General features: G+C 37.6%; 1 protein-coding gene across 1 annotated transcript in view; it reads right to left on the minus strand.

The window, feature by feature from the left end:
• ntrk2a (neurotrophic tyrosine kinase, receptor, type 2a) overlaps nt 1-12,620 on the minus strand; it is a 50,576-nt gene that overhangs the window by 4,712 nt on the left and 33,244 nt on the right. The window contains exons 12-15 of the mRNA XM_084390120.1: nt 8,982-9,170; nt 4,466-4,596; nt 4,203-4,375; nt 3,648-3,888 (exon numbers count right to left, since the gene is read on the minus strand). Coding sequence (XP_084246246.1) covers nt 3,648-3,888; nt 4,203-4,375; nt 4,466-4,596; nt 8,982-9,170 — 734 coding nt within the window. The remainder of the gene's footprint in view (nt 1-3,647; nt 3,889-4,202; nt 4,376-4,465; nt 4,597-8,981; nt 9,171-12,620) is intronic.

Genomic DNA, 12,620 nt, shown 5'->3' on the forward strand with positions numbered 1-12,620 from the left:
CTGGAACTTAGAATATATGTTAGACTGTGGTTTGATGTTAAGATGACCAGGTGTGCTCAAATCGATAAAAACAGAAGATATATAAATTCAAGCTACTCTAACAAAACTCCCTGCATTTGACAAGCGCTAATGGATAAGATCCATAAAGACTTTTAAAGCAAGAGTAGACAGTGGATACTAGTTTGTTGCCATTGGAGCATTGTTCAATCCAAAAAGCTCTCAGGCAAATGCTGACAGTATTTCTAGTTCAGGACCTCAGATGGTGCCGTAAGTTGCGCCTCTCAGGATTTGGATGCTGTAAGCTTGGGGAGTTGGTCTGGCCTGGAGCTCAACCCCAAAACCAATCATTTCATTTATTAGCTTTCTCCATAATGCGCTGCCTCTGAAATATTAATTATGAGATTGTGGTCCAGTATGTGGATTAGTCTCAGATTAATTGGTTTAACATACTGGACTCATCAAATATTAAGGTCAAAAGCTTTTAGGCTTTTTCACTGGTCCCATAGTGGAGCTACAGACTGGAAGGGTCACTTAAAAAGAGGTCTACTGCACAAGCACTATTAGAAACCTTTTTCCTCTGCGATCAAACACGCACATACACACACACACACACACACTCATACACACAAAAACATTCTGCTAAAAAGCTTAGACCAGTTTGCACCAGTTTAAAATCCAAGGTTCTTTTAATTGGTTTTAGGTGGGCAATTACTGGCAAAGCTGGTTATTGTTGCAGGTCATACCATGCTTTTGCTCACACTGTCAAATAGCCTGTTAAAGTGCCTCAGTGTATGAGTATGTAGAAAGGATTAACAGCTGTTGTTTTCAGCAGGGTACTTTTTTCTCTTTTTTTATACTGCATTTAAATTTTCTTATAAAAAAGAAAAGGAAAAAAAAGAAAAATTTGTTCAATAAGGTGACCACTTTTTTCCATAAAAAGGAGGTGTTTGCTAAGGTTACGTTAATAATAATAATAGAACTGAATGACTATTAAGATATTACACTTTACTAAAATGACATGAAAGCTGTTCACACACCATTTTACTTTCATAATTGGGGAAATCTGGATATTCAATGAGGAAAAAGGTAGGACAACATAATCTTTGGTTAGTAAAAACTGTGTGTTTCTAAGAGGGATTGGTGACATCAGCCAAAAAGTTTATGTGTAGAGAGACAGAGCAAGTTATAACATTTGAATGAAAGATTAAAAATACATGTTTTTATCTTTGGTATAATGTGTAGTGATGAATGGTGCACAATATGACCGAGACACTTAACTCTCTATTAAAGAATGAAATGCAGGCAAAGGCAATAGGTTGACTATGAGGATTCTCAACTAAAGCTTTTGAATATAGGTTATAATGCACAAATGTGGCTTCATAAGAAGTTCTATGGTTACACAACATGCTTTCACAACTTCAAATCCACCCATCAGCCTCTGCCTGACCAGCTGTTTCTATGGAAACTGATGTTCTATAGGCCTAATCAATGGTGTACACACAGTGCGCACACACACAAATCTACTGACCTGCATTTGAATCTCAATGGAGACTCGTATAATGGAGATGTGTCATGATATTCATCAGTATTCAGAGATAAATGAACTCGAATGAACTTGTTGGCACAGTTGTCAATGAAGAGAGTTATCTAATAGCACATCTCTGCATTTATAAACATCATTCAACCCATTTTCAAACACTGGATAGATGATTCACACTGAATACATGAATGGAGCACAATAGAAGAACATCATGCTATCAAAGAATAAATTAAGTTGTCTTTCTCTCTTCAAATGCTTTATTTACCAAAGTGCAAGGTTTGGTTTCTTGATTTTCTTCTCTGTAACCATTATATTTCTTTATCTTTTCATTAGTTTTTTTTCCCCCCTAACTTAGACCCCTCTCCTTCTTGGTAGGCCCTCATGCTGAATTTGGGGGTGAATACTAATGAGAGATCTTTAATGACTTTTTCAGTTTCTGTCTGATGGCGCAAGTGCTCTATTCTTTTTCTTTGCTGTTGCCATAGTAACACCTCTTTCCTGTTCCCACGCCACCTTCCTCCCTGACTCCTAATCTGGGAGAGACTAACTGACGGGAGTGAATCAACACACACACACACACACACACTGAAATTCTGCTGACATCATACAGGAGGAGAGCCAGTAGGGTCAAGGTGTTCGAATAGCTAGTATTCAGTGATCTGTATAGCAAAAAACATGAGAAGCATATTGATTTATACATATACTGGGAAAAGGATTTGAATATCGCCTTTAAGTGTCCTTGTGAAGTCAGCATTAATTTCCAACTAATGAATCTGAAGCATATATATATATATATATATATATATATATATATATACACACACACACATTTAGTTTTAAATTAAATTATATTTTTGAACTTTCGTTAAGTAGACCACTTTTTTTCCTAAAGGAGGTGTTCGTTTAGGTTACTTGTAAGTAATATTAATAATAATAGCACACACACACACACATTTAGTTTTAAATTAAATTATATTTTTGAACTTTCATTAAGTAGACCACTTTTTTTCCTAAAGGAGGTGTTCGTTTAGGTTACTTGTAAGTAATATTAATAATAATAGGACACACACACACATTTAGTTTTAAATAAAATTATATTTTTGGGCTTTTTTTCATTAAGTAGACCACTTTTTTTCCTAACGGAGGTGTTCGTCTAGGTTACATGTAAATAATATTAATAATAATAGCACAAAAAAAAAAAAACTATCAATATATTACACATTACAAAAATGACATCAAAGCTGTTTACACACACACACACGCATACATATATATATATATATATATATATATATACAAACGAGGACATCCGGATGCCTAAACGTCATTGCATTAGATCTCAAAACAGCAATAAAACATGACTCGATTTGTATTTTTTAATCAAATAAATATTATAAAATGTATAGTTCCGGTCCTTGATTCTGATTGGTTGAGCCGTGTTCGAAGCCGTTGTAAATTACTCAACAAACATACACCTGTGACCGCATTACATTAGTATTACTGCGCAACTGCCTTTTGTGATTCTTTGTTGCTGCATGTGTTGCTTGGCAACCTCTCTGGAACTACATTGCTTGGCGGATGAATTTAGAACAGCTAAGGGGGTTTTAGCTGACAGTGACAACGCCCCTTAGCTGTTCTAAATTCACTGTAAAACACGGCTTTGCGGGGCTTATTGCTTTATTTACTTATAATATACCAGTAACACTGTGGCGAGCAGGACGAGGCAGAGGGCCGTGAGAGAACGACGCGAGGCCGGTGGCGTAATTGCGGTTGAGCGACACCTGCTCGACGCACTTGTCTCGTATCTCTCACGGAGGAGGAGCGATGACAGTGAAGGATGAGAGAGGCCAGGCCTGGACTATTTTCTTTGATGTTTTGTTTTATTATATGTGACAGCAGTCGTCCGTGAGGGCTTTCGTTTTGTATGTGTTTATTTATTTTATTCTTAAAGTCTGTTAAATGTTCACCAGTTCCTGCCTCCTTCTTCCCACAACATCTAACCTCGTTACAAACATAATTATGTAATATTACTATTAATAATGTTAATAAAAATGTCTATTTATAATTAATTTGAAAAAGCACAGACAAACTGTAAAGCAAATCTTACCCGATAGTAATCTGTACTGTAGACATCTCGGGACATTCCAAAGTCTCCAATCTTCACCAGGAGATTCTCCCCGACTAGGCAGTTTCGTGTGGCCAGGTCTCTGTGAACAAAGTGCTGGGAAGCCAGATACACCATGCCTGCGGCGATCTGCTGTGCAATATGAAGCATCTGAGACTGAGTGAGCTCTGCCTGCTGAAGTATCTGTCCGTCAGCCATCAGAACTGCATCAGGACCATGAGCCCTGGGCCGGACAGAGAACGTGTCAACCACAACCAGACCACAATTCGTTTTAAACTAAAACATTATATAATTGTCCATCAGCATCCTGATAGATCATTTGGATTTGTTTACCAACTAGAACACTTTCTTAACTAGCTTTAAAAAGCAGCAATGAAAGTCCTATGGTTTACTGTGTATTAGTGACAGATTTTCAATAGCTACATGAAAAATGATCTGTAATTATTGGCTTACAAGGACAAAGCAATTAAAGAAAAGATGTGACTAAGCACTATTGGATTCCAATGCGAACGCGCAGACACTATCAGGAAGCTGTACCTGAGGAACTTGTTGAGGTCGCCATGCTTCATGTACTCGAACACCATAATAAGCGGATCGCTCTCCACACACACTCCGTAAAACGTGACGATGTGCTCGTGCTGCAGATTGGTCAACAACTCGGCCTCACGATGGAAGTCCTTCCTGGCGTTCTCGCTGGCCTCTTTCAATGTCTACAAACACAGAATGTGTACAAATACAATGAGTATACTGAACGTATAGTGATCAATAAGCTAACATCAAAGCTAAATTAAACGGCCGACCTTGACAGCCACCAAGATCTTCTCCTGTTCTGCGGACAGGTTGTAGCATTCGGCCAGGAACACTTTCCCAAACGCTCCTTCTCCAAGTTCCCTCTTCAGTACAATGTTGTGCCTCTTAATGTGCTGAACAACTGTCGAAAGAACAACACAATCACACATTTATGTTACATTTTGCCTTTTTGCACTGACCTTTAACTCTGTAACCTTCAATCCCAAAATAGTATAATGGGATTGGAGCCAAACATGGTGAACTTGGGCTGTGACCTTGGGGATCAAGATTGTGGCTCACAGGATGAAGACTCAAAAGCTGATGACTCCTCAGGAAACTTAAGGAACTAAATATGAAACTAAGTGATAGTCTCAGTAACAGGAGAATCAGGAACATTCTCTCAAACAGGAAACATTAACAAGGTCTTTAGGTACATGTCATTCTGGGATGGATGATACAAAATGCGATGATCTGTCAACATATGTATTTCCATACCTCCACGCACCTGTTCACGCAGACATCACACATCATGAGCGCGTTCAGTAAGGCTGTGCAGAGTTGTGTACAGACAGTCACCCTCCTTTTATAGTTTCTCCTGAACCAAAACAACAAGCTTAGGCTGCATTCACTCCATGTCAATTGTTAACTACGAGATGGCAACCCGTGACGTTCTACCTGGACCAGCTCACGTCCTCAGACTCAGATTTATGCGTTTCTATGTCAACACTATCAACACCGAAATGAATCTGCAGCAGTCAGGTGGTACAGGTCAGAGCTCTTTAAGTTGTTTATGTTCATTATTATTGTAATGTTATGAGCTTTGAGACATGAGGTAGTTTAACACCGTCTCTCGTGAAGCTTTGCAGACTCTGCTGTGCGCGTTCATGTGTTTTGAAGGACGCGTGGCTTTGGAGACTCTGAAGGGACGGTGGTATCTTATGCTTTCAAAGCTAGCTTGCTAATGCTAGCCTCTCTGAAATTGCCTACTCTACCTTTAAGACAGTTCAGAGGACTGGATATTTCATAAAAACAGGACGAGTAATCCAAAATGGATAAACCCACCTGGCAGAGTTCACAAAATATAGCTTGATGGTCAGATGTTCTGTAATGTAAATCTTAGAGAATGAGAGTTAAAGGATCTAAGTGCTTCTTTATTCAAAGAAGTCCGCGAAGATCGAAGGATTGAGAACAAGTAATTCAAGAAAGACAATAAATCAGACCTTTTCAAACATAACATACAAACAAAGACACTTTTTTAAAATAGATATGACATAAATCCTGAAATGAACCAAACTCATGAGACTGAACCGGAATGTGTAATAAATGGTAATAACACAGTAATAATAAGACTAGTACCATAATGTCAGCTAGGCAGATCCTTGAATATGCTTGAGTTAGTAAGAAACTAATATGCATAAAGTATACCTCTTTATAGTCTATTATTGTCTATACTATAGTCTATTATCCGAAGCTAATCAATATCAAGGTCAACTATTGAAGAAGCTAACTCTTTTGTTTGGAATCTGGACGTGATGAGTATGTAGGATTGGTGTTGTCAGCATTATGGCTACTATGCAACTGGATGGAAGTGATCTGTTAAGTATAGACACCCTGACCAATGTTAGTGCTTCATTCATGGTAAGTTGAGCAATTTCAGATGAGTGACAAGCCTGATAGGAAGGGACTGAGTAGGTTATTCTTGTGAGAACCTAGGGCAAAATTATATTGTTTAGAGGTTGCTATTTAAAGCATGGTAGACTTAAATGGCGTGTCTCCTTAATCAAACACACCTGGTTTAACTCATCTTGGTGGAGACTCCACAAATTAAACAATGAAAATACTGTCATCATTCACTTGAAATTTACGTGGTTATTCACTCTCTGATCAAATCAAATCATTGATCAACAAAACAGAGCTCAAATCAAATATGCTGACATGTCAAACTTTGATGTTATTGATGTGTCACCATTTTTTATTTACAAAGAGATCGCAATGGTTCTGAAGACTTGGATTAAACTGCCGGAGTATGTCCTTTTTGTGCTTGGACCCCATTGACTTTCATCGTACGGACAAAAACAGCTGAAACATTCTTCAAAATATCTATTTTTTGTGTGTGTGTGTTCTATAGACATCCCAATGGCTAAGTTTTTTTAAATAATTATTATTAAATAATGGGTTTCCAAGAGCGTTATTTATAATCAGACACATGCAATTCCGGACATTGGACATAATTTAATAAAAGGTGTACTAGAGATTATTTCAGATTTGGTGGAAAAGAGACGTTTCTTATCCCAGATGTCCCTTAAGAGAGTGAGGACAGTGCAGAGATAAGACGAGATTAATCAGCCGTTTAGTGTGCTGGAGGAGAGAGAGATAAAGAGAGAGAGAGAGAGAGAGAAGATTCTGAACAGACACTGCACTCTTAGAGATTTATCCTTAATGTGATTAAGAAATGCTTTTGAAGAAAAACTAGCCAGTCAGCCGATTACATTAGCGAGAGCTAGATGATGAGGCTGCATCGATCTACAGTAACTCACTGTACACCATAACCCTATATTAAAAGTAACCAGAGTGGGAAGGAAAGGACACAGAGAACGTAAAAAATGAGAAAGGCAAGTGATGAGGGTTATAAAATAAATATTTAAGATGCTGTGTGATTGTGTATGCAGATGCACAGTCAAATAAACCTGCCAAATAAATGTTTGAGTATGTTCCCCCTAATTCAAAAGAAATAAACAAGAATTATATTTTGCCTACTGTAGGGCCATTAAGACAATTAAGCACATTTCCACCCGTATTCTCATTACCAGAATGTAAAAAAAAAATGAAATGGATAGTTCACCCAAAATGTTTAATTCTGTCATTAATTACTCACCCTCACGTCGTTCCAAACTTTTCTTGACTTTCGTTCATCTTTGGAACACAAACTAAGATCTTTTTGATTAAATCTGGGAGTTTTCTGTCCCTCCATTGACAGCTGTGCTACTATACTTTGACGTTCAAAATATTCATAAAGAGATTAAGAGATTTGTTAAACTAATCCAAATGTATTGAGCGGTTTAGTCCAAATTTTCTGAAGAGACACGATCCCTTTATATGATGAACAGATTTAATTTAGGCTTTTATTCACATACAAACATTAATCAACTCTCACATCAGTTGCGGTAAACGGAAGCTCAAGCATGTTCGCTTGACGTGCGAGAACCAATGACGTTCATTCTCGTGTTACGCAGCACATTTGAGCTTCTGCAAGAACCAATGAGGTTCATTCTCGTGTTACGCAGCACATTTGAGCTTCTGCAAGAACCAATGAGGTTAATTCTCGTGTTACGCAGCACGTTTGAGCTTCTGCAAGAACCAATGAGGTTCATTCTCGTGTTACGCAGTACGTTTGAGCTTCTGCAAGAACCAATGGCGTTCATTCTCATGTTACGCAGCACGTTTGAGCTTCTGCAAGAACCAATGAGGTTCATTCTCGTGTTACACAGCACGTTTGAGCTTCTGCAAGAACCAATGAGGTTCATTCTCGTGTTACGCAGTACGTTTGAGCTTCTGCAAGAACCAATGGCGTTCATTCTCGTGTTACGCAGCACGTTTGAGCTTCTGCAAGAACCAATGAGGTTCATTCTCGTGTTACGCAGCACGTTTGAGCTTCTGCAAGAACCAATGAGGTTCATTACGCAGTACGTTTGAGCTTCTGCAAGAACCAATGAGGTTCATTCTCGTGTTACGCAGCACGTTTGAGCTTCAGCAAGAACCAATGAGGTTCGTTCTCACTCGTCAGCGGTTAAGCTTCTGTTTATGTTCGCTGATCAGTGTTTATATGTGAATAAAAGACTAAATTAAATCTCTTCATCATATAAAGCGATCAAGTCTCTTCAGAAAAATTGGACTAAACTTTTGAAGATGAACAAAAGTCTAACGGGTTTGGAACGACATGAGGGTGAGTAATTAATGACAGAATTTTAATATCTGGGTGAACTAACCCTTTAAGTATATTATTTAAATAGTCAATTATTTATTGCCTTTAATTTACTCCACAGTACACTTCCCTTTTAATATGACATTATGTTTAAACACCATTAGAGTATTAGTACACTAGTAGTATTAGTAGTATACTACTATTAGTAGTATTAAAGTTTATTTTGATGCTCCCCAAAAGACATTCTACTGACTATAAGTAACTTAACAACTACATGTCAACTTATTGTACTAACCCGAACATTAACCTAACCTAACAGTCTACTAATACTCTAAGGGAATAATAATCAATAATGAGAGTTAGTTGACATCTAGTTGCAAAGTTACTTATATTTAGTAGAATGTCTAAAGTGGACCATCGAAATAAAGTTTAAAACAATATATTAATGTTGGGGGGGATCTACTTATTTGAAATGGTCTCACTGCAAAAAAAATCTTGACAGATTATTCATAATGTTAATTTTTTGTAGTCATTGGGCTAACATTGTTTCATAGGTTGGCAAGACACAAATGAAAAAACAAAGACAGACAGACACAGGTACTCACAGGTATCAGATTTGAGAAGACTGCTGGTGCTGCGGAAGTACTGCGGGTTCTCTATGACGGGAATCTTGGTCATGCCGATGATGACGGCGTCCGCGTTCATGTCAGAGGACGAGGGTGTGTTAGAGCCATTGGACACATGATGAAGAGGGCTGGCAGAGTCATCGTCATTACTGATGACTGAGGAAGGACCTGTGTCAAAGACAAAGATTTGCACTCAGAACCAAAACATTTCTTTCCTGGCAAGAGTACTGCAATTAAAATGTCATTTTTATTGGCATCAGGATTATAATTTTTTTTGCCACCATACACTTTTGCAAAGGAAGTTTAATATTCTGTGCCACATTAAACAATCGCTTGATCGAATGTTCCAACAAAATTAAACAAAAAAATGATACATAAAAACATCAGAAATGATTAACTAAAAAACATCACTGCAAGGTCTCTCAGGGACAGCAAGCCCATTTGAAAAGATTGACACTGTTCCAGTTTAAAGTCAAACGTTTTGGCAGAACCAGAAAGGAAAAATGTAATACATGGAGGAAAAAAACAGTGGGGGGCTTCCTGTCTGACAGGAGATTTTTATGTATAGTAGGATCCAAAACTCTGAGACCACAATGAAAATGTGGGGCTTGTTTTTTCATTAAAAGCTGGAAATAAACAGAAAGGCAGGATTATGAACTTTCATATAAACTTTAAAATGTAAAATGAATATGAAACATTTAAAATTCTGCACTATTTCTTGGTCACTAATTAAATTTGGGACACTGACATCCTGTGACTCGATGGTCAGATGTTCTTGATTTAACTGAAGCACAAGATGCTCTTTGAATCATTCTCAAATTATGCTGGAAAACTTCTGGATTTTATTTATTCATTGACATAGACTGAATATAAAATATTTAAAATTCTGTTATGTCTCGGTCACTAATCAAGAAATTTGAGACATTGATATCATGCTAACTCTTTTTTTTTTTTTTTTTGACCGTCAGATGTTCTTGATTCAATTGAATCACACAATGATGTTTGAATCATTCTCAAATCATGCTGGAGAACAAGATCACCAGGTTTTATACAAACTTGTATAAAAGTTCATGCAGCTCAAATTCTGCTGTCATTAAAGCAAAAGGGGAACATAACTAATTCCAAGATTAATAAATACTACAGACAAGACCCCCAAAATCACAGTGTTCAGCCAGTCATGATACTCAATCAGTGTCTGAAATCAGTTTTCTGTTGAAATTGGAATAAAACACAAGGAACCAACTAAAAGAAATGAATAGTGCACATGTAAACATCTTCAAGAGCCAAAAAAAACAAAATGTTTCAACAGAATTGCCATCAAGGGTGTAATTGTTCCATTTCCATGAGGTTTACAATATTTTGCAATACATCTATCATGACCTATTCCCAGGAAAAGATACTTTGCAAAAAAGCATTTTAGCTGGAAATACAGTTTTAAAGTTGACCTATTATGCCCTTTTACAAAGTCTTGATTTTGTTTTTGGGGTCTACTAGAATAGCTTTTCATGCTTGAATGTTCAAAAACTCATTATTTTAACATATTTTACATTATTGCAGCACCTTTCTTCCCAGTCTGTCAGTAACGTTCTGGTCTTTGTTTCCCAAAAGTATCGTAAGTTAAGTTGATCGCAGAGACCATTGGTGCCAATGGTTTTACGATCTACTCATAGGCTTATGATGCTTTTGGGAAATGCAGTTCCTGTCTCTATGAAGCCCCTCCTTCCGAAAAGTGCAATGTGCTCTGATTGGTCAGTTGGACCAGTGTGTTGTGGATTAGTCAAGAGCTTCGAGCGTGTATGGGAAATGTCACGCCACTTACCATAACCATGAGTTTCAACACACTACTAACTCAACTCCACCAGGCCCGCCCCTTTATTCTTGATATGCCTTAAGTCTTTGTCGTCGGTTAGAAACCTGGGTGTGCTCTTTGATACCAATCTTTCATTTGAAAGTCATGTGTCTAGTATCTGTAAAACCGCATTTTTCCATCTTATAAATATATCTAAATTACACCATATGCTCTCATTGACAAATGCGGAACAATTAGTCCATGCGTTCATGACATCAAGGCTAGATTATTGTAATGCTCTTGTGGGTGGTTGCCCTGCACGCTTAATAAACAAACTACAGCTGGTTCAAAACGCAGCAGCTCGAGTTCTTACCAGACCCAGGAAGTATGACCATATTAGCCCGGTTCTGTCAAAACTGCATTGGCTCCCTATTAAACATCGTATACATTTTTAAATATTGCTGATTACTTACAAAGCACTAAATGGTTTAGCTCTGCAGTACATGAGTGAGCTCTTAACACATTATAGTCCTTCACGTCTATTGCGATCTCAAAATTCCGGCCAGTTTATAATACCTAGAATATCAAAATCGACTGCTGGCGGTAGATCCTTTTCCTATTTAGCACCAAAACTTTGGAACAGCCTTCCTAACATTGTCCGGGAAGCAGACACACTCTGTCAGTTCAAAGCCAGATTAAAGACACATCTCTTTGACCTAGCATTCACATAATACATTATAGACTTTTATAATTCAATGTTAGGCTGCATAGATTAGGTCAGCTGGAACCGGGAACACTTCCCATAAATCCTGATGTACTCGATACATCATAAGAAGAATGGCATCTACGCTAATTTTAGTGTCTTTGTTTATCCCGAGGTTTTCCCGCAGCCTGGCCGTATCCAGATCTGACGAAGGACCTTCGCCTGGACCCGATGTCAACGCAGTGCTGAAGTGCCAACTAGTCTCTCCCTATGGAGGATCCCTTTCCCACTCTACAGATAAAGCGTTGTCGGGAAAATTCATTTTGCGTACCTACCCCGAAGTGACAAAATAAAATTCTGTATCAAAATTTATAAGGAAAGACCAGTACTTTGTTTAGGCTTGGTTTGTAGGGAATTACAAACCTGCTCACATATATTCAAACGCACATAACTATAGAACCAATTCTTAATGCGCATGTGAACGCCATCAGCGTTTATCACAGGTTCGCGTTTAAAGTCTGTGTAGAGAGAATGGTGTCGTCTTAACGGCCCCTAATTTAATAACAAATGATCTTTGCGACGGAAGCAAATCAATCAAAACTAACTTTAGCTGGAAAATAACTTTACTAAAGAACCGCTATAAAGCCAAAACATTCTCTGTTACCTTAAATTATACGTTTATCTCTGTAAAGCTGCTTTGAAACAATCTACGTTGTTAAAAGCGCTATATAAATGAAGATGACTTGACTTGACTTAGGCAGGAATTATTTAAATAAAGGAATATTGTGACGTGTTCATTACCGGAAGAAAACTCAAGACTTCAATGGAAGCGTTTCAGGGAGTTCGGAAACAGCGACACTGACATAGAGAATAACTCCCGCTGGAGTGACTTTGTTCTTTGGAACTTTGCAGACATGTTTCATGCTCAAACAGCAACATTACACACTAAAGAAAGTTGGGGAAAAAGCAAAAGGGCCCGTTTAGTTTTAGATTCTTTTTTTTTTTATTGAGACTATAATTTTCTTCCATGCTTTTATTTATTGTGAAACCTGTGTATCAATATAGCAATATAACTACTATACATTAGTTTTAAGTTTATTTAAAAAATATTTGGTAACACTTTCTA

Source organism: Rutilus rutilus (genome assembly GCF_951802725.1).
Source record: "Rutilus rutilus genome assembly, chromosome: 19".
Lineage (NCBI taxonomy): Eukaryota > Metazoa > Chordata > Actinopteri > Cypriniformes > Leuciscidae > Rutilus > Rutilus rutilus.